Raw genomic sequence first — 20868 nt, 5'->3', positions numbered from 1 at the left:
TTTAATTCAATAAATGTATTATAGATTGTCGTTAAAATAAATGAAATACAATAATACTATAAAGATGTAAAAAATATAATAGAGCTGAATAAATTATGCTTATCTTTTAAACATTTTTTATCAATATAATTATCTAATGATTTTAATACTATTTATATTACTTAAAATATTTATTAATAGTTATTAAATAATAGATAATAATATTTAATAAATAGTAAATCAAATTTGTAATACATTAATATAAGCAGTACAAGAAAATATATTTTAAACAATAAGATTGGACAAAATCAAAAATTTAAAACGAACTTCTATCTCTATAACACGATTGGTTTATGCATTTGACGTACATAACATAACCAAAAAAAGTTACACAGCAAAATATTTATTACTATTTTTGAAGTGATATAAAATGTTATTTAATTATGATAAATTTGATGAATCGATGTATTTGAAATGGGATATCGTGCAAATGAGAAAGATATAATGATAGCTCACCTAGAAAATTCCGTGGCACCTCTTCTATATATAGGATTTATTTTTAGGTTGGAGCTAGCCATAGTTCGTATCAAGAATCTGTTTCAACGTTGAATTTCTAGGAGGTTTGTTATAAATGCGATTATAGTACGCGTGTAGATAAACAATGTATTTTTTATTTTGTTATTTTATTATGTTATTTTACAAAAAATATATGATTACCAAACTTGATAAAATTTTGGAATAAAGTTTTGTGTAAAAAAAAATTTTAATTAGGTACAAATTATACATTCTAATAAATATCTATATTTATATTTAATCAATTAATTTTGGTTTAAAACAGATGATTTTTCTTAATTAAATTAATTACTTTGTCTTATAACACAAGTAAATAGAATTAAATTGACAATTGATATGGTGTAATATATCTATTTATTATTTTAGAAATAAAAATGGCAAATGACTTAATTCTTCGGGGCAAAGACAAACTCCAAGAAATTAGTATGAAATTAGAACAAAGTCATCTGGCTTATCTACAAACAGATGATAGTCCTTTAAAACTAGATCAACGCCGTAAGCTAGAAGGTATAAATGTAATAAAAGATATTATATTTTAGATTCTATCGTAAAATAATAGAGAACACATTGTTTAAATTTTGTTAATCACAGATGTTTTTATTATATTTTCAGGAATTATCAAGGAGTATCTCTACCTTGTTCCTAATGAAAGTAAATATATGTTTCATGAAACAGCAGATATTTTACGTAGATCTGCTGCTACATTACAAGATTTTAGCGGTTACAGAGCTGCCACTGCTTGGAGTGCTATTTCTTTATATGCTGCAAATCTTGTTGCACAACCTTGGAGAAAAGAGTATAGGATATTAAGGGTTAGTATATATCATATATTTCATACATTATTTCTTTATTTCTTTTGTTTATATTATTCTTGTCAAATTAAATTTTAATTTTATAGATTTACAGTGGATTTTACAAATACGAAGTACAAGCTAATTTAATAGGAGCAGAATTGATGTTCGAACAAATGGGATATAAACATGCAGGCAGGGAAGTGCTCGTTTTAGAAGGTCCAATAGATCCAGACAAAGTGACTAATGTTAGTAGAGATGCAATAGTGGCTTTTGTAGAATGTCAGGTATTATTTTTATGTATCTATCATTATCGCATCATTTAAACTTGTAGTTATATATGTTATTTAGAAATTAAAATTTTTGTTTCCAGATTTTAAAACAGATATGGGAAAGTGTCTCAAAGAATTATACAATTTCTTGGCTAGAGGTTTTGGAATTTCGTGAGAATCATGTTGGAAATCCTGAACGAGCTATCAGAGCTTTGAGTCAACGTTTTCTGGAAAAATTACACCAAAGTCGTGTAAAAGTTGATATGTATAGAAATTATCATTATCCACAACTTGCAACCATGAATACAATACCACCACCTATTAATTATCATATGCCATCTAATAATTACAGTATACCATCATGTCCTTCAGACTATAGATGTATTAATGATGCAAATGTGATATCTAAAAATTACCATTATTTTAATTTAATGGATCATGGCATACTAAATCGTTATGGTACATATGGATGTATGCCACCTGGAAATAAATGTGGTAATATTTATAATAATCCCTATTATCCTACAGTACCAGCATATACAACAAGAGTACCTGCAGACAGACTAGTAGAGCTTAATATGCCACTTCCGGTTGAGAATTACGATAAAACATGTAAAAAATCACCACAAAGAACTTTCGACATGGACGAAGTGGATTTTCATAAAAGGCAGCCTATTGATTCAGATTATGATTATGCTAAAGTTGATAAAAAATATATAAAACCATATTCGAATATAGAAAAGAATACACATGAAAGTTGGGACTTTGTTTATAAAAATTTAGAAAGTCAGGGATATTCAAAAGATCTTGGTGATAGAGAAGATATTTTAAACAAAACAGAGCCAGATTTAGGATTTCTCAAGCAGAAGCCATTAAGATCTTCTGAAAACGAGAAAGAGTATTATATTTATCGATTGGAGAAAGAAAAAAATGGAAGAGATGTAAAAGATACTAATAATCATATCACAAATGGGAAAAAACATCATCATGATACATTATCAATTAAAAAGAAATCCTCTTCTTTTGATTTATCAGATTCAAATAGATATCATAATAATGCTACAATAGAAAATCAGTCATATTTACATGGTACAATGAAAAAACATGATAGTCGGATTTTACCAATGCAACGATCGCATCATTCATCTGAACAAATTTCAAGGATTACCAATTCAATTAATAATTTGGAATTGTCAGAATCCAAAAAAGAAGGTAATAATGAAGATAAAAATAAATGGAATTGTGCTACTTGCACCTACTTAAATTCACCCAAGAGAGAAATTTGTGAAATGTGTATGAAATCTAAATTTAAAGGAAATGAAGATAAACCACTAGCAAGCGGTGGTAAAGAATGTCCAAAGTGTACATTAGTAAATGAGAAAAATGTTTCTGTTTGTGAAGCATGTGGTGAAAGTTTGAAAGATTCTCCAACTTATATATAAAAGTATTCTCTCTTTATAAAAAGGTAATATTTTATTTCTGAATATGGTTTACTTATGAGGAAAAGTATATAATTTATCCTTGCAAAAAAAAGATAAAATTATTTGCATATTAAGACAAACATGTGTTAATATTATCTACATATAGACTCCAGTTATAATGTAAAAACCTTTAGAAAATATTGTTATGTAATATACTACTTAAATATTTAAGTTTCAAATAAGAAAAATATGAAGTTATTTACTTTAATTTTTAATGTGCAAATAGGCTTGTGATATCAATATATTAGTATTATTATACTGATGTGGTGGCCTATAAAATATCTCTAATATGATTAATACAAATTTAAAATATAGATGGACTATGATATTATACATACGATTATACAGAAATTAATTTCATATTAAACTTTTAAAGAGATTTATCATATTACTCTGCTTTATTTACTTAATAAAGAGTAGTATATATAGGGATTTAAAAATATAAATATTAAATAGTAACTTTCTTATGTGCTTACAATGATTAATTTTTCAGGCTTTTATTAGTGAATATGTAACTTTGTAGTATTATTAATAATTATGGAATGTAGGTACTTTTCACACATGCCATATATTATCGTATAACTTATAAAATAATTTATTGCACAATAATTGGAGTAAAGCTCCTTGTTATGTAATGATGAAGACTATTGAAGATGAGTTGCCTTGATTGTACAAGAATCTAAAAATGTAACCACTGTTATCTTAAAGAATGCCAAATAGATGCAATATCTGTTTATTTTATTAATATGCCATTACGATTAAAGACATGACTGGGAAACTTATTAAAAAATAGTTTATATACTGTTGGAAATGATCTAAATCAATTTTTTATATGAAAAAAAACAACTTGGTATTAAAATTCAATAAGATATTATTTATTAAAATTATTGTCTCTAAGATAAAAATATAATAGATGTTAAATGAAATTGTGTAATAATAGGAACTATTTAACAAATCTTCAAAAACAAAGTTATCATATTATGATTGTAAAATTATTAGACTCTTCAAATGTCATTTATTATTTATTTAATTTACATATAAGCTGGGTGTACTTTCAACAATTCTAAATTTTTATTATATTGAGTGGTTAAATAAGGCCTAGTACAGCAAATATTAATGATTTTTCTTGATAAAATTTTTAAAAATAACTTCTTAAATATATACTTTGTAGCACAATAAGATTAACATAAAAAGAAATATGAATGAGAAGTCATAAAATATTAGAGATCTAGATATATTTGCATATATATAATTTTTTTTAATAATTTATTTTTCCTTGGTATAACATTTTGTTTAATGTTGCAATTATATTTCATATATAAATTGTTTAATTTATTCAATATTGTCATAATATAATAAAGTAAAAATCAAATTTTTTTTTTAGCACTTTGTTGCTTTGCTTTCAAATACTTGCTTAAGAGATTTAAAGTTTAAATAACGAATAATAAAATAACATATATTACATTATAATGCATATTCAAACATTCCTCATTTACCTGATTTATTTGAGCTTAATTTTATTTATTTATGCATATTTATGTTGATATATTAAAAATTATAATATTTGTTGTTTTCTTTTAAGACAATCACATGTGACTTTTTAGGATTTGAAAATATCGATGTTTTTGTCATTATATCTTTACGAAATTTATTTGTAAAATATGACTAAATTGAGTAAATAAATATAAAATTTTGTTAATTTCTTTACTTAAATTTATGAAGATATCACTTAAAATTGAATGTTTTTTTTTTTTAGAGAAATAAGACTTCATATTTAAGAAAATGTGTTCCACTTTTTTTTTTAATTTGCAAAATTCAGGTGCTTAATAAATTATACCAAATTTCTGAAGTTGGTTAGATTTAGTAATTGACAAGTAGCATATACATATACATATACATATACATATACATAACAGGTTTGATATTAATTTAGAAAAAAATTATTTTATCAATATAATTAACACATGTACTGAGAAAAATACTGATTAAACTTTAAAAATTTAAATTGAACTTTGGTAAAATATTATACATACAATATTTTTGTTTTTATAAAGCTGCTCCTTTCTATATTTTAGAAATTAGAAAAATATTAATATATATTTAATATATCAATTGACTATTCTAATATCTCAGAGAACTGATAATATTTTTTCATTAATAATGTATTTAAGTAGTGAGATAAGTGCAACACAATAGAAAATAATATAAACTGTACAATAAATGTAAAGATGATCGCATTAGAATAATTATGCTTACATAACATGCAATTAATTTTTTAATAATGTTATCCACATTGTAAACAAATAATAAATTACGTTTTGTATACATTGGAAGAATTATATTTTGATAATTGTTTTTTTCTTTATATATGTATATTGATATTAAATTAAATATATATTTATTAAATCATTAATATTTTGGGAAACATTAAAGTAATTAATTAGTATTTATAACGTTATTTGATCGTGAAAGTAAATTTATTTGATCTATATAAGATTATCATATGTACGTAAAATTATATGTTTAAGTATATAAATGCATAAACATTTTTAAATTAGACAATGTAATAAATTATTCTTTTTTCTCCTTTATAACTTTTTCTAAAGATTTCATAGCAGCTTGATGAATTTTGTTATCTAATTTATCTGCAATGATAAATTCAAAATAAAATAGTTATATCTTTATTATAAATGTTATAATAAAGAATATAAAATTACTTATGGGTAGAAATATAAAATTACTTACAGATCTTTTGTTTTCCTTGTATAGGAAATTTGATAGGAAGAGTATAACAATTTTCACAAATAAAAACATAAGGACTTTCACTTTCTCCTTCAGGATACATTTTTCTGTACTGTTCTTGAGACAAAACATCAACAATTGTTACACAGCCTAACAAAGAACTAATAGGATAGTTTTCCGGAAATTTGATTTTCTCTAGAAAAATACAGAATATACGACATCAAATAAAAATACTGATACTTTCCTACTTACCATCTTTTAAAACACGATATACATGTTCTGTTTCTGAAATGTCTTCTTTAGTAGGTGTTTTAGCTGTTGATGCTATCCATAATCTTCCTCGATGAGAAGAATACCAAGTTCGACCCTCATGACTTATTAATTAAAAAAAAAAAATATTCATTATAACATAATTTATTAATGCAGTAATAAAATTATACACTATTGTGCTATACTTACAGTTTTATCCCTGATACCAACAGCGAGGCATATGGCTGATGCATACTTAAGCATAAACCTTGATCTGTTAGTTCCAAATATTCTTTGTCTTGAATTTTACTGTTTGTATTACTGTTTAATATTTGTTTATTAATAGAACTCTTCGTTTCTTGTTTAATATACTATATAAGATAGAAATCATTCAATTTCTCTTTTATTATCTTCTCAATTAATATGATAAGTAATAAGATTATGTATTTACCACTGGACTGATGATATCTATGTTTGGATAAGCATTGCTATTTTCTGAGTCAGTATGTAATGCCATTTCATATAAATTATCAAGTTGATCTTCGTTAAATTCACTATTTTCCTCATGGCCAACAAATACTTCTCTACCAACAAAATCTAAAGTTACTTTTCTACTTAAACGAGATGCATGTTTTTGAGCGCTAATTTCTTCTTCACGTTTCCGTAATCTTTCTCGTTCTGCAGGTGTAAGCCATGTACTATTTGTTTGAAAGTAATCTGATTCATCGTCAATTACTTTCGTACGACGTGCGCTATAACATATCCAAAATTATAACAAGATGTTTATTGTATTATTTGACATGATAAGGATTGCATTTAAATATACCTATTACGATCATATTCCAAAAGTTTATCACGTTGTTTAATAGATTCTTCTAAACCCTTATTGGGTTTTCGATCCATTAATTTGTTATACAAATCATCAGCTAGCTTTGTATTACTAGAAAGTATAGCTTGTTGTTCACGAGAACATACCAATGTTTCACAAAAGAAACATGGACCAGATCCTTCTTGAAAACAAACTATTCTGCCACAGTTAGTACAATTATTTATTAGAGAATGCTTTCTTGCTTCACAATCGCATTTATGTCTACCTGAAATATAAACAATAAAAATGTTAAAATTCAATATTATTACCAAAGTATTCAAAATCACAATACACACACACACACACACATATAATATTATTTATTGAATATATTTATCCAAATTATATGAATATATTATATGAACATACCTTTTAATAAAACAGTTTCTCTATCACGCCCTTCCTGCGAATACAAGTTAACAAATTTTGGTTTCTTCTTTTCTGTTTTATCTGTTTTCATTTCTTGAACCTAAAAACAAACAATATTTGTTCATAAGAACAGTACAAGTAACGAGAAACAAAACTATTGAAATCATTAAAATAAATTATTAAGATAAATTTTATCTTAATAATTTATCTTAATTATTATAGATATTTGAAAGTATATACCTGTATGTTTTCTTTGCTTTTGGTCTTATTCTTTTTTTTTTCATTTTGCCTTTTCTTACAATCTTCATTATTATCGTTTGTTTTCTTATATCCGGCTGGATCATTACAAGAAGCAGCTATAGGACATAAATTTTATTAATATTTTATTTAATAAAATTATTATTCTAATTAAATTCATGTATATATATAATTATATTACTAACCTTGTTTTTTTTTCAATTCTGTTATAAATTGTTTATGTTTTGGATTTTTTAAATCCAATAAAGTTTTAAGATATTCATCTAAATCTCTTTCATTTCGTATTTTTAAAATATACCTAAATGTTTAAAAGATCTTTTGAAACATATTTCATAAAAAAACAGCAATCATGTTTAATTATAAATATAATAATGAACAAAATTATTCTTACTGTGTTAATTCTTCTGGAACTGGGAAGTCTAGTAAACCAGATAAACTTGTGTATATCCATTCTTCCATTATAATATGATTAGTAATTTTTCTATTATATGTAGTAAAATAAATAAATGTATAATTTCTCAACGGTTTTTTCTTTAGACATATAATCTACAATTTAAGTACATGACGTATCTATAAAGCAGATGGCGCAATAATTCGTCAGTGTAGTAACTTGACATGCATATATATATTTATATCATTTATCCATATAGGATTGGTATCTTACAAGTATCGTTTGTACATGTCCACTGAGTTAAGTGTTCAACATATTACAACCTAAATAACCTGTTTTGTAAATATTTATGAATGAAATTATAAATTATCATACCTGATAGAGGAAGTGTTAAAGAGATTTTGATTAATAAGATATTTACTTGTGTAGATTGATTCATGTTCTATGAATAAAAATATTAACCTTATCGAAGAATATTTTTGTGATAGCTTATTATAGTTTATTTTTTATTTATTATTAATATAAAAATGTCTGAAGTAACACTAGAAGAAAATCGTTTTAAATATGCTTGGATGGTAAGTATTTTAATTAATATATATTGTAAAAAAAATATATAATATATACATACAGAAATTACATAATATATTTATTTTGTCAATTATATTTATTTATTTATTTATTTATTTATTTATTTATTTATTTATTTATTTATTTATTTATTCATCCCTTTTCAATAACTCATTTTTCAGATAAGGCCATGTGAAATATACAAAGATGAGTATAGTGAATGCAAATATTGGAAATCCCGTTTTCATCAATATTTCATATATGGCCATAAGATTGATTGTTCTTCATGGAAGGAAGATTTTAAAAATTGTGAAATTTGGGAAGCAAATAAATCAGAGGATGCATACGTACGTGAATAATTTTATAAAATTATTTATTCGTATAGGTTTCATTCCTTATTCCATGAACTTAATTGACTTCAATTATTCAAGTTTTAAATTAGAAATTCAATGGTATAATATATTTGAATCGATAGAACTTTATTAATTTTTAGAATGCAATAGTAGAAAGTGAAAAAAAACGTAGACTGAACAGATTAAAAGGACATTTTGGGAATAGAATTTGGAAAAAGAGAGATAAACCACCGGAAGATTGGAATAGTCCTTTACCCGAATGGATGCAAGAAAACTTCAAAAATTCGTATTTAGAAAAGATGAAAAATAAAGAAGCACAAGAGGCGTTAGAAAAATTAGATAAATATTGTGTCATAATGTAATATCCTTTTTTTGTGTCATACATTTATAAGTAGTAATAAATAATTTTCTATCTTAAATAAGAAATGAAAATTATTAAGAATTACTTTGAAATAGATTCCGAGGGTAAATCTGGATTTAGGTCGTCTTTGACATTACATACTTACGTAATTGAAATGAAAAAAAAAGGAAAAAAATCGAGCGAAAAGGACGAACTAAAAGCGAAATATGTAACGGGTAGGGATAAGGAAAGGGAATGGAGGGGAAATGTAGGAGGGAAAGAAGAGGTAAGAATAACAGAGATCGTACGCACGCGGAAACCTGAGAGAGTCCCGTGAAAGCACGTGGGCGTGCGCGTAGTAATGTCAGTCATGCGCAGCTAAGGATTTTTCGTAATTCGGTTACGCTGCTACATAAGTGTTTACCCTCGCTCTTTCCCAGGGATAGAGAGAGAGAGAGAGAGAGAGACAGAGAGAGAGAGTAAACGATGAAATTAGAAAGAGAAGGAGAATGCGAACGATCACAAAAAGGCGACTACGACGACACCCGGTGGAAGGCATGAGGAACGCGTTATGTGAGCGGGTTGCATCCTCCTTGAACAATCATAACTGACAGTCATCATCATCATTATCATAAAAGTGGAGGAGGAGGAGGAGGAGGAGGAGGAGGACGACGAGGAAGAGGAATATATTCGACAATCCTCGTCTCTTCCAATTTTTCGTGTATGTTATATGTAAAACTGATCAAAACACAATTATCGTTGGATAAAACGATAGACCGCGTGTAGTTACCAAGTGAGGTGTCCGCGCCATGTTGAATGGATGACGCAATCTGTACACAAAACATTCTGCGTGTATCGCGAAGGGAGCGGTTTCGACCAACGAATCGCAAAGACTTTATAGCCTTTTTATTCTTCAACAAGACGCAACCTCCCTTTTTCTTTCCTCTCCCTCTCTATAATTCTCTTTCGTTCTTCCTCTCTCTCTTTCTCTCTCTCTCTCACTCATTCACTCAGTCCTTTCTCCCCACCCATCCATCCTTTCTCCCTCTCTCCCTCTCTCTCTTTCTCTCTCTCTCTCTCTCTCTCTCTCCTTCTCATTCTCTTTCTCGCGTTCTCTCATTTATCTACTCGCTCGTGTATAGGAAGGCGCGTCACGCGTCGATAGAGTAACGATACGTTCTCGTGGACAAGCTACTACGAAGATAGATCGTTAGTGTGACTCATACGTGTTTATTCTTCTTCTTATTATTTTGATTCTTATTCTTCTTTCTTTCTTTCTTTCTCAATATCAAAGAGAATCCCTGTCTTCTTTTTCTTCGATCTTTCTTCAAGCAAACGGTGCCTCGTCGCCGCTCGCGTCGTTTTACGCGTACGCGTACGCGTGCGCGCGGCCGCGCGCGTAACTTTCGCATCGACGGAACGAAAAATACAAACGACGAGAGGATGGCCGCGAAAACTAGTAACGATCTTGTTGACTATCTCGGAGAATATAGGAGATACTTCGAGGAGTTCGTTAGAAAAATTAATCCGGAGGATCAATTGCCTATGAAGGTTAATGCTTACAGTATCACCGAAACAGAACTCGTGGGTGAGATCATCTATTTGACGCTACAATACATCAAACAACCGTAAGTATTCTATCTAAATTATCTTTCCCTTTTTTCAATCTCATCTTTTTTTTCTTTTTTGGTTTCTCTTTTTTCTTCTCTTTTTCTTTGTTTTTATTCTTTCCATTGCAAATAAAAATATTCGATTAATTCGTATTTCTCTCCATGCGTCGTCCTAATAATCGCCATTTGATTTTCCCGCTCTTTGTTAAAATTTAAATCACAATTCGCCAATTGGCGCAAGCTAGTTCAATGCTCAATGTTATCATCGTGTGCTCATTGTTCTTCGTTAATCTTTGAACGTGGGTTGTAATGACAAGAGAGAAAGAGAGAGTGAGAGAGAGAGAGTGAGTGTGAGAGAGAGTGAGAGTGAGAGTGAAAGTAAGAGAGAGAGGAGGAGAGAGGGAGAGAAAGAGAGAGAGAGAAATAAGAAATAATTGTATCAATAAAAGTGGAATATTTTATATATTTTGGCGTGAAGATTTTACATTGTCATAAAATATACATACATATATATATATGTATATATATACACACATATATATTTTCTCCGTCTCATTTTCTTTTTTTGTATAATAAATAATCATCGCAAAAATGGTCATACACGAATTTAATAATAAAAATATATCCAAGTTTTCTGAAAGAGCATTATACATATTTCTATTTTTAATACTTTTCTTGCGGTTCGCCAGTGTAATCCTGTTAACTACTAGGAATCAAAGCTGAATTTTTATAGACACGAATCATTGTTGTAATAGACTAAAAATGTAACGTTTAGTAAGCGTTTTAAAATAATTCAAGGTCTGGATAATTCGTTATGACGCAAACAAACGTCAAAGAATTTCTTTTTACTTTTTCTTTTTTTCTTTTCTTTCTTTCTTTCTTTTTTTTTTTTTTTTTTTTTTTTTTATATCTACCTTAATATTCACCGCATATCACGTAACATGTGACTTGATAACAGATAAGCAATAACAGATATTTAAAATATAATATTATTAATCATTTTATTAATTTTTATTTATTTTCTTTCATTTATAGAATTATTATATAAAGAGAACAATAAATGAAAATATTATCAAAAGAGTGTACATAAAATATATATACACATACACGCGCACACACACATACATATATATATATATATATATGGTTATATCTGTACTAAATAAAAAATCATTAAGATGTAGTCAACGATTTATGGAAGTCGTTTGAAATATCGTTTTGCCATTATTTCACTCTTTTCGCTAGACATCGTCTGAAACAAAAAAAAAAAGAAAATAGTAACATATTTTTGTATATATAATATTATAAGAAAAATTATGTGTCAGATAAAAATATTGTTTTTTTTTTTCTTTTTCTTTTTTTTCAAAGATTAATCTCATTTTTCCAGATGGCACAGCTACGTAAACTTTTCGTTATCACATTTCACAGTTTGTTTATTCGTTCTTTTGTTTGCATCTTTTACGTTGGCATTTGTCACATGTTGTTACTTAGAACCATTCGACCATGATCATTCGAAATATACATATATAGTATACATATAGTATATATATAGTATATATATACTATATATAATGTATACATACAATAGTGAAAAATAAGATCTTACGAAAGTTTATCTTAAAAAATGGCGCTTTTCCTTTCTCTTTTTTTTTCTTTTTTTTTTTCTTTTTTAATCGTCATACGATAACGATATCATTCTTTCCTCTTATCAGGTTATAAATAATAAAAATAAAAATAAATAAATAAATAATAATAAAAAAAAAAAAAAAAAAGAGAAATAAGACAAAATAATAAATCAGCATGAAATCATTAAAAGTTGAAATAAAAATGATTAAATTAGTACTACAACTTACCAAGACGACACTATCGTCAGTGAAATCATATTTCCGCACGATTTTGCTGTTATCAGGCCTGTATGATACCGTCACGAGACTGTCACCGTCCATTGTTGTAACATTCTAAAGAAATATAAGAAGTATGTCGTATACGTAATGTATGAACTTGCAGAATACATGCTAATTCAAGTTAATGAGAAAAAAATATCGGTGATTACTTTTAATGTTTCACCGGAAGGCAAACCTTCGTCGTATTCTTCTCCAAGAACAAACGTTAATACTATTGTACGCATCATAGATACGGTACGAATTGTCCATTTTTCTCCTTCGTTTGAAATTTCTAAACGTGGACTTGCCAAACCCATCATTTTTCGTGCAATATATGGTACTCCTTTATGTGTATATATATATATATATATATATATATATATATATATATATATATATATATATATAAATAACGATTACGAGATATAATATATTTTTTAGAATATTATAAAAAAAAGGGATAATAAAATTTTTCTAAAATTCCTAATCGAAATCCTACCTAAGTCTTTGAAGTATTCGTCAATATTTTCATTACGTTCGTGTTGATATGTTCCAACGATTGGTGCCATCTCTTGATATTTAAATTGAAATTCGTTTGTAAAAATGTTGTTGAATGTTGTTTCGTTCGTATCGTTTTTTTTTTGTTTATTCACTTCTTTTTTTGAATCTTCCAACAAATTTCTTCCTTTTCGTTATTCCTTGTTTTCCTGTTAACGATCCATCAAAATGAAATTACAGTATTTGTAATCTTTTGATCGTCTACGTTAGTTATACGCCATATCGTCGTCTCCGCTTGCAGATAATTTTTTTTTCTTTTTTTTTTTCTTTTTTTCTTTTTCTTTTTTGATACGCATCGTATTGTTACAATATACTTTGTCATTAGTTAATAAACTTGTCATATCTATTATTATGATATGCTATCTTTTACCGTCTATTTCAAGAGGCTTTTAAATATTGTAAGTTTAGTGTGTGTGTGTGTGTGTGTGTGAGAGAGAGAGAGATAATTTATGTTAATTAATTACGTTAAAATCATTTTTTAATTCGAATGGCTATTGATTAGTCAGTTTATTATATATATTTTTCTCTTTGCCTATATTAATGATATGAATATACTTATCATCATTTTGTACCGAATATGAATTTTTATTTATATAAATGATAGAATATATTTTATCTTGCTTCAATTTTAATAAATTTTTGAAATGAAAAATTTATCTTGATAGAAACGTTGATGCAATCACGATGATATTTATAAAATGTAAATATTACATTTATTTTATTAATTTTCAAGTGCTTATACGCGTATACGTTTTATAAAATTCTTTTATCAAATGGAATATGTGACGTATTCAAAATGTTCATATAATCGCGCGAAGTTAATCAATATCTTATGTGTGTGTGTGTTTTTCATATTTGAAATAATATTATTCCATGTAATTAATTGATGTTTCTTTATGATTTTATAGACGTTGTCCACGTAATTTACAAGGATATCTCGTTCGTCTTGTATTGCAAGAAATAAAGGAATTATGCGAGAAACAACCGGAAGAATGTGGATTCAAATTAGAAACAAAAAGTGAGTGAATTTTATTCCTTACATTTATAATTTGTATAAATTCAATGTGCTTTAACGAATCTATTAATAATTTTATTTGCTTTCAATTATTTGACAGCATACGCTCCGCTCAAACTTATGCAAGCAGTTACAACCAAAGTAAATGAAATATTTACTCGCTATTTAGACAATAGTAGATTAGCAATGTTACCTCCACCTTCTTCGAAATTGCCACCTTTGGCAAGAAGTGCCGCACTGAAGAATGGCAAAAGAAAAATGGAGGATAGACACGTAGAGATTTATGACCTACATACCATTTGTAATGTACAGGTGAATAAACGCCATCATCTTTTTATTATTTATTAATTTGTTAGTATCAACATAATGGTAAACATGCATGTTTTATCATAGAATGACTCCTTAGCAAGTTACTTCGCAGTATTTGATGGACACGGAGGAGAAGATGCAGCTGTCTATTGTGCTACGCACCTACATCAGTATTTAGCAGAGAGTATATATTATCCTACAGATCCAGAGCGTGCCTTATGTGACGCTTTTCATACTACTGATACAAGATTTATTGAAAAAGAGAGAACGCAAGTAAGATTTTTTGTAGATGTAATTTAATAGGATTATTGTTGTAACATTAATAAAATTACATTGTTTTTTCAGAAAGTAATTGGAGGTACAACTGCAGTCTGTGTATTATTGTTGGATAAAAAATTATATATTGCTTGGGTAGGAGATTCTTTGGCTATGCTAGTGAAACGTGGCAAAGTGGAAGAATTAGTATACCCTCATAGATTATCTCGATATGTAAGTAAATATTTATGATTATATATTTGCATGATTTTAATTATAAAAAAATTATGTATTTTTCTTAATTGTTGTTTTTTTTTGTTTTATACGAAATCACTATTATAAAACAAATATTTTCTATTCAACAACAACTCTTTTAACTACATGATCATATAAGATAACATGTTTATATGCATCACTATATATACGTACTCTCGTAGTGTCTACACCCGGTGTAATAGCCTTTGGATCAACATTAATATATTTTCTATCATGAATATTCTTAAGTAAAAGGCCATGTTTTGTATCTATTATTGGTTCATAATTTGATGAAACATTTAATTGTGTTTTTCCTATTTTCCAATGATAGTATGCTATATCTGTAATTCTAGGCCAAAGCTTTTTTTTCCCTTCAAAATATGGTTGCCAATCTTCCGTCTTAAGTCTTTCATTGAAATCTATGTAACCTGACACTTCGACTTGAAGACGTGGATTATGTCGTACAAATATAATCGTTGATATTACATGTAATCTATTAGATCGTTCGCGGATTGCTAATTCTTGCATAACTGGATCAAAAGGAATTAAAAATTCAGAAGTAAGATGATATGGTTTGGGAATAGGGTACAATAAATCTTTGACAGTTTGTAGACGTCGATAGAAAGCATCTTTATCTAAAGTTTCTCCTGTACATTGATAACCAAGTTCTGCTAATTGACGTGCAACTTTTGTACTCCTTAAATAGCAGAAATCCACAGGAGTTATCAAAGAATCTAAATATTCTTCATAATTTTTAAATTGTAATAATGTTCTGTCGCTATCGACTTGTGTACCTGGACTAGTCATTCTGGCACACAAGAGAATTAAATCGTATAAATTTATAGTATAATTTTAAAACTGTTTTAAGGAAGTAAATTTGTTCTTATAAATATATTATAAAATTTAGAAACTTTTTACATATGGAGAACTTATTAAAAAACTGAAGTTAGTTAATTATTCATATAAACGATTAAAAAGAGATGAAGAAAGAAATGCATGTTGTTTATAGAATGTTTATTAAATCATGAAATATAAACTGAGGAGTATAATTTTTTTTCTTTGTTTTGTTTTGTTTTTTTTTTTCTTTTTTTTTTTTTCTTTCAATAGGATGAATCCGAGAGGATACAACAAATGGGTGGGATGCTGGCATTTAATCAGGGGACAGTGCGAGTTAATGGAGTTCTAGCCGTGTCTCGTGCTATTGGTGAGTAGTTTTATTGATTATTGTTCATGCAAATCGCATATTGCTTTTACTTTCTTGTGAGAAAAGAGAAAAAAAGAAAAAAAAAAATATTCTAATCTGTCAAAGAGAGGATGAGTTTGTAAGAATGAGATAAAGAAACGGCGCAGTTTCAAAGGCGTGGCAGTTATTTTTTTTTCAATTAGAATAAATGTGATCATCAAAATTGTTTCACGTTTACTCACACAAAGTTCGCGATTAGACAGTTTATATATCACCTTCAGGTAATTGTCAGTTTTCCAACGACGCCCTGTTTCCCAGCAACCGTATTCACTATTTTCGGCAGATTATCGCCAACTTTTTCTTTTCACGATAAATTAACTAATATTCACCAATAGATGGCAGCTTTTTCGATCGATAAATGTATCGTCTATATCACTAGATAAAATCTAAAATTTACCGACGGTAGTTAATTATTCGATTCGGTCGATATGAAAGAAATCTACGATAAATCTTTACATATCACAAATTATTATATAATTATTTTTTTCAATTAATTATAATAGTAATGTGATACTTCAATTTCTTTTATATAAGAAATATCTAATGAAATGAATATAATGATATTTTTGTGGTTCAAGGATATGAATGATCGTAAAAATGTTAATTTTCAGAAAGGAAGATATTTCTAGACTAAATTTAAATATTATTTTTTAAATTTATAGTTAAAATAATCTAGAACTAGTTTCGTTTACAGATCAAAATTTATTCATTTGCATATATATATATTTATATACATATATATAATATATACACATACAAGCATGAAGAAGCCAAGTAGGGTCGAGTTCAACGAAGTGTCGGTCGTTGGCCAACTATGGCTTGGATGATGATAGAAAATAAAAAGAAAAAAAATTCTGGACGCGTGTCGGGTATCCTGTTCTTGGTTCCGTTCAGCCGCTGACACAATACTACGTGCAGCCACGTTACGAATGAATACACACTTTACTGGGTGGCATGTAGAATTATATGTGTTGAATAATTAACAATCTATTATACTATTTCTGTGGTATAGCAAGTTGTACATACTTTATGATTAGATAGTAAATTAAACGTCGAACTTTTTAAGTAATATATTATCTATATTGACTCGATCTTATTTTCTAAACAAATTTATGAGAATTATGAATTAACGTAACGAATACGATCGATGTGTGAAATCAACGTTTTATACGTCTAGAATTGTTATTTATCAGTAGAGATTCGTTACAGTGTATCTACTTTAATCTCTATATAGTAGAGAAGGAGCAACATAAATTTATAATAACCGGAAGCATTCTCAAGAGTTGCGTCGTTATTTAAATTAGCTAAGCTATTCATTAAATAGATAATTACATTTAATTAAGAACAGGTCGAACACGGACATACATATATATATATATATCTATTCTATACTATAGCGGTATGTTTTCACAGGTTGTAAGATTATTGTAAATGATCCAGGACTGTTATTTTATTTTATTAATAACGATCAACAATATTTCAATCATTTGATAGACAATAAAAGTTATTAAAAGTTATTAAAAAGTTCTAATAATGAAATACATATGTATATTATTTAGAAAATGTCCATGAAAAACAAAAGATCGTTTTTACTTATTCGAAAATATATTTATTATTTTCTTAATTCCTTTTCTTTTTTTTTTTTCTTTTTTTCCTTTTTTTCCAGGAGACGTACAGTACAAACCCTATGTAACGAGTACTCCGGATACACGTTGCATTTCTTTAGATGGTACCGAGGATTTTGTTATAATTGCTACCGATGGAGTTTGGGACTTCATCAACACGTACGACGCTGCTATGATCATTTACGTCGCGATACGAGAATATCCTGGTGGGTAATAAGTTTTTCTTTTCTTTTCCAAAAGATTTAAAAAAAGAAAAAAAAAACAAGTTATTCTTTAAGTGATTTTCCTGAAATCAAGTCTAAATGAACAAGACTTTCTAAATAGATCTAAACATACGAACTAAGATAAACTTAAAGATCAAGAAATAGATATATACATAAGTTGCTCATATGTCGTATATCTTTTAACTTCGCGAAACAAGAAGTAGAGAAATTTGATAAAGTTATATAGATCGTAGATAACATTCTTTATTATTATTATTAAACGGCGATAATTTTTTTTTTTTGTATCATTTAACGATGTTAAATCTAATTCGTTCGAGGAAATTTATTTTAAATTTAAAGAAGTAAAGCGATAAAACCAAATGCTTCGGTAATTGAAATTTCAAAAAAAAAAAAAAAAAAAAAAAAAAAAAAAAAAAAAAATATTCTTGAAGTTGGAATTAATCGCTTTGACCTTTAAACGGCATGTATGTATGTGTGCATGTGTACGTGCGTGCATGCCTCAAAGAAAAACATCAAGGTCTTATTCTTAACAGTACTATTGTTTTAGAAATTTGTTCGTCTCTATAACGGAAGATTTATATTTTCGCGCTTTTCTAAATCGCTTGCCAACAAACTGTGTCCAGTCGTTCTCTTCGCGGCGATGTCATGCTCTGTTTCGTTTGACGTTAGCACTGGAATAGGAAGACATTAAACATACATACATACACATACGTACATATATATATATATATATATATATATATATTATTATTATTATTATTACAAATATTATATATATATATATATATATATATATATATATATAATGTTTCTTAAAGTAAAGGTATCTCTTTCATAAAACGATTTGCATCAACAATTAGATTCTACTTTGGTATGTGTCATTAATTCTTTCAATAATCGTCGCCTTTATTATTATCCTTTGTTGATTCATTCATATATATATATACATATATATATAGCGATCGTAATTGGGAACGTGTCCAATTGGAACGTTCGCCGGCGGACAAATTACTTGCTTTTCCCATTGTTTGCGAGGCAACAGGACCAGGTTCCGATCTTTGGAGGATGATGTCAATGACCATCCTACGCCTACTGAGCTCTTAATTACACGAACGTGTAATAAACTTCTCTAAAGGATATAAATAGCCAATTATCGCTTATGGTATGGGTAGGACCAATACTCTTTTTTTTCCTTTTTTTATTTATTTATTTTTTTTTTTTTTTTCATTTCATTTTTTTTCGATTTAATTTCACGATTATTTTTAATACAACACACACACACACACAGACACATACACTCACACTTATTCAGAAAAAATTTGAAAGTAAATGATACAGGAACGATCAAGAAAATAAATAATTTATTAAATCAATCTCACTGTGTTATTTCTAATCGTTCGTATATTTTTTTTTAAATGAATCTTCAATATTTAAAACGAACACACGAATAATCGAGAAATTGAATTATTTACTCGATCGATCTTACAGTGATTTATCCAATAATTTGTATATTTCTTTTTATATGGATAATGAACATATAAATGTTGAAGGAAATGAAATTATTACTCGATCGATCTTAAAATGATATTTCTAATAATTCTTAATACTATATTTCATAAAGATTAAAAAATAAAGAAAAAAAGAAGGAAATTAACATATCATTGATTGAATAAAATGAATAAATATACTCTATTATTATCTTTATATAATATATTTTCAATCGGACTTTTAATATATGATATTTCATGAGGATCAATGAATACCGACGTGCAATCAACGAATACACTGAACAAATATGATCAAGAAAAAATCCAATTAAATGTTATAAAAACAATAAAACTGTCTGTGCTATAATAGCGAGTATCATTCGCAATGGACTTAGAATCTAAGCTGTAGGAATCTTAGAAAGTAATAATCGTATGTCAATGGATTACATAACAACGATTTGTTGTTATAAAATTAACGATTTATAATGATTCTATCGATCGCGTTAGAAGACAGTTTTAAAAAAGTTTTCAATTTGACGTAATATTAGCATTAATTTTCGATTTTCTATTGAAAAATATCGATGTTGAAAATCGATTGCGATTCGTACACAAGCAAATGCGTATGTTCAATCTACCTTAGCTGCTCGTACACGTTATGATCAAGGAACGAAATAAAATTGAAAGCCAGCGAGCGATCGTCCGTGAGCAAGGGAATGTGCAAAAGAGAGAGAAAGAGAGAGAAAGAAAGAGAGAGAGAGAGAGAGAGAGAGAGAGAGAGAGAGAGAGAGAGAGAGAGAGAGACAGATAGAGAGAGACGAGAATGTCTGAGCCGGCATGGCCGTCGAGTGCATCCTAGCAGGAAGAACACGGCGGAGTATATAAAGCCCTCTTTTCAGAATAGTAGTAGACCCTCCCCATGCGCAGGGAATTCATTAAACATTTTCATTTTCGCGCTTTCGAGTCCAAACAACGATCTCGCAGGATTTCTCTCTCTTTCTTTCTTTCTCTCTCTCTCTTTCTCTCTCTCTCTTTCTCTCTCTCTCTCTCTCTCTCTCTCTCTCTCTCTCTCTCTCTCTCTCTCTTTCTCTTTCTCAACTGTCTTCCTCGCTGTTCTTAATGAAGATAATTTTCTTTTTCTTTTTTGTTTTTGTTTTCTGACGAAAATACAAAT

At 27.8% G+C, this 20868-nt stretch overlaps 6 protein-coding genes across 16 annotated transcripts in view; 3 read left to right on the top strand and 3 right to left on the bottom strand.

The window, feature by feature from the left end:
• The first annotated feature begins 326 nt into the window (after positions 1-326).
• On the top strand, positions 327-4188 carry LOC124952589 (protein tamozhennic). Of its 4 annotated transcripts, XM_047502701.1 has the most exons (6): positions 327-599; positions 919-1059; positions 1165-1364; positions 1451-1630; positions 1717-2074; positions 2144-4188. In XM_047502701.1, exons 2-6 carry the CDS (start codon positions 927-929, stop codon positions 3055-3057), a joined length of 1785 nt encoding a protein of 594 aa, XP_047358657.1. In that variant the 5' UTR covers positions 327-599; positions 919-926; the 3' UTR covers positions 3058-4188. The 4 variants fall into 4 exon arrangements, with proteins under 4 accessions (XP_047358657.1, XP_047358637.1, XP_047358648.1 ...); XM_047502681.1 differs by having other exon boundaries at positions 1717-4188; XM_047502692.1 differs by lacking the exon at positions 327-599 and adding an exon at positions 606-750 and having other exon boundaries at positions 1717-4188.
• A 1341-nt stretch (positions 4189-5529) lies between these two features.
• LOC124952538 (activating signal cointegrator 1) lies at positions 5530-10242 on the bottom strand. 3 transcript variants are annotated; one of them, XM_047502600.1, is made up of 11 exons: positions 10024-10242; positions 7974-8063; positions 7768-7880; positions 7565-7680; positions 7325-7424; positions 6914-7181; positions 6539-6839; positions 6298-6458; positions 6091-6212; positions 5842-6033; positions 5530-5741 (listed from the first exon to the last, which is right to left on the bottom strand). In XM_047502600.1, the coding sequence occupies exons 2-11, from the start codon at positions 8039-8041 to the stop codon at positions 5668-5670; spliced, it is 1515 nt and encodes a 504-aa protein (XP_047358556.1). In that variant the 5' UTR covers positions 8042-8063; positions 10024-10242; the 3' UTR covers positions 5530-5667. The 3 variants fall into 3 exon arrangements, with proteins under 3 accessions (XP_047358556.1, XP_047358540.1, XP_047358549.1); XM_047502584.1 differs by lacking the exon at positions 10024-10242 and adding an exon at positions 8892-9315; XM_047502593.1 differs by lacking the exon at positions 10024-10242 and adding an exon at positions 8247-8545.
• On the top strand, positions 8185-10277 carry LOC124952560 (UPF0545 protein C22orf39 homolog). Its single transcript, XM_047502626.1, has 3 exons — positions 8185-8548; positions 8723-8887; positions 9034-10277. Exons 1-3 carry the CDS (start codon positions 8501-8503, stop codon positions 9253-9255), a joined length of 435 nt encoding a protein of 144 aa, XP_047358582.1. The 5' UTR covers positions 8185-8500; the 3' UTR covers positions 9256-10277.
• The window catches only part of LOC124952508 (uncharacterized threonine-rich GPI-anchored glycoprotein PJ4664.02-like), a 63903-nt gene continuing 52955 nt past the window's right edge, over positions 9921-20868 (top strand). Inside the window, exons 1-7 of one of the 4 annotated variants that reach the window (XM_047502526.1) lie at positions 9921-9954; positions 14193-14302; positions 14400-14611; positions 14693-14881; positions 14954-15097; positions 16226-16322; positions 18028-18192. In XM_047502526.1, the coding sequence (XP_047358482.1) occupies positions 14420-14611; positions 14693-14881; positions 14954-15097; positions 16226-16322; positions 18028-18192 (787 nt within the window). In that variant the 5' untranslated portion in view covers positions 9921-9954; positions 14193-14302; positions 14400-14419. Of the gene's footprint in view, positions 9955-10379; positions 10862-13678; positions 13683-14192; positions 14303-14399; positions 14612-14692; positions 14882-14953; positions 15098-16225; positions 16323-18027; positions 18193-20868 lie in introns of those variants that run through there. The other 3 variants (XM_047502511.1, XM_047502535.1, XM_047502517.1) reach the window with 3 other exon arrangements.
• Positions 11721-16695, bottom strand: LOC124952570 (fatty acid-binding protein, adipocyte-like). Of its 3 annotated transcripts, none has more exons than XM_047502649.1 (5): positions 16577-16695; positions 13226-13433; positions 12897-13069; positions 12697-12801; positions 11721-12095 (listed from the first exon to the last, which is right to left on the bottom strand). In XM_047502649.1, exons 2-5 carry the CDS (start codon positions 13293-13295, stop codon positions 12036-12038), a joined length of 408 nt encoding a protein of 135 aa, XP_047358605.1. In that variant the 5' UTR covers positions 13296-13433; positions 16577-16695; the 3' UTR covers positions 11721-12035. The 3 variants fall into 3 exon arrangements, with proteins under 3 accessions (XP_047358605.1, XP_047358595.1, XP_047358614.1); XM_047502639.1 differs by having other exon boundaries at positions 16544-16685; XM_047502658.1 differs by having other exon boundaries at positions 12897-13018; positions 16544-16679.
• Positions 13440-16535, bottom strand: LOC124952553 (cilia- and flagella-associated protein 299-like). Its single transcript, XM_047502613.1, has one exon. It carries the CDS (start codon positions 15923-15925, stop codon positions 15218-15220), a length of 708 nt encoding a protein of 235 aa, XP_047358569.1. The 5' UTR covers positions 15926-16535; the 3' UTR covers positions 13440-15217.

This window comes from Vespa velutina, chromosome 1 (assembly GCF_912470025.1).
Source record: "Vespa velutina chromosome 1, iVesVel2.1, whole genome shotgun sequence".
Lineage (NCBI taxonomy): Eukaryota > Metazoa > Arthropoda > Insecta > Hymenoptera > Vespidae > Vespa > Vespa velutina.
The sequence above is the reverse complement of the archived record's forward strand: the minus strand, read 5'-3'. Positions and strand labels throughout refer to the sequence as shown.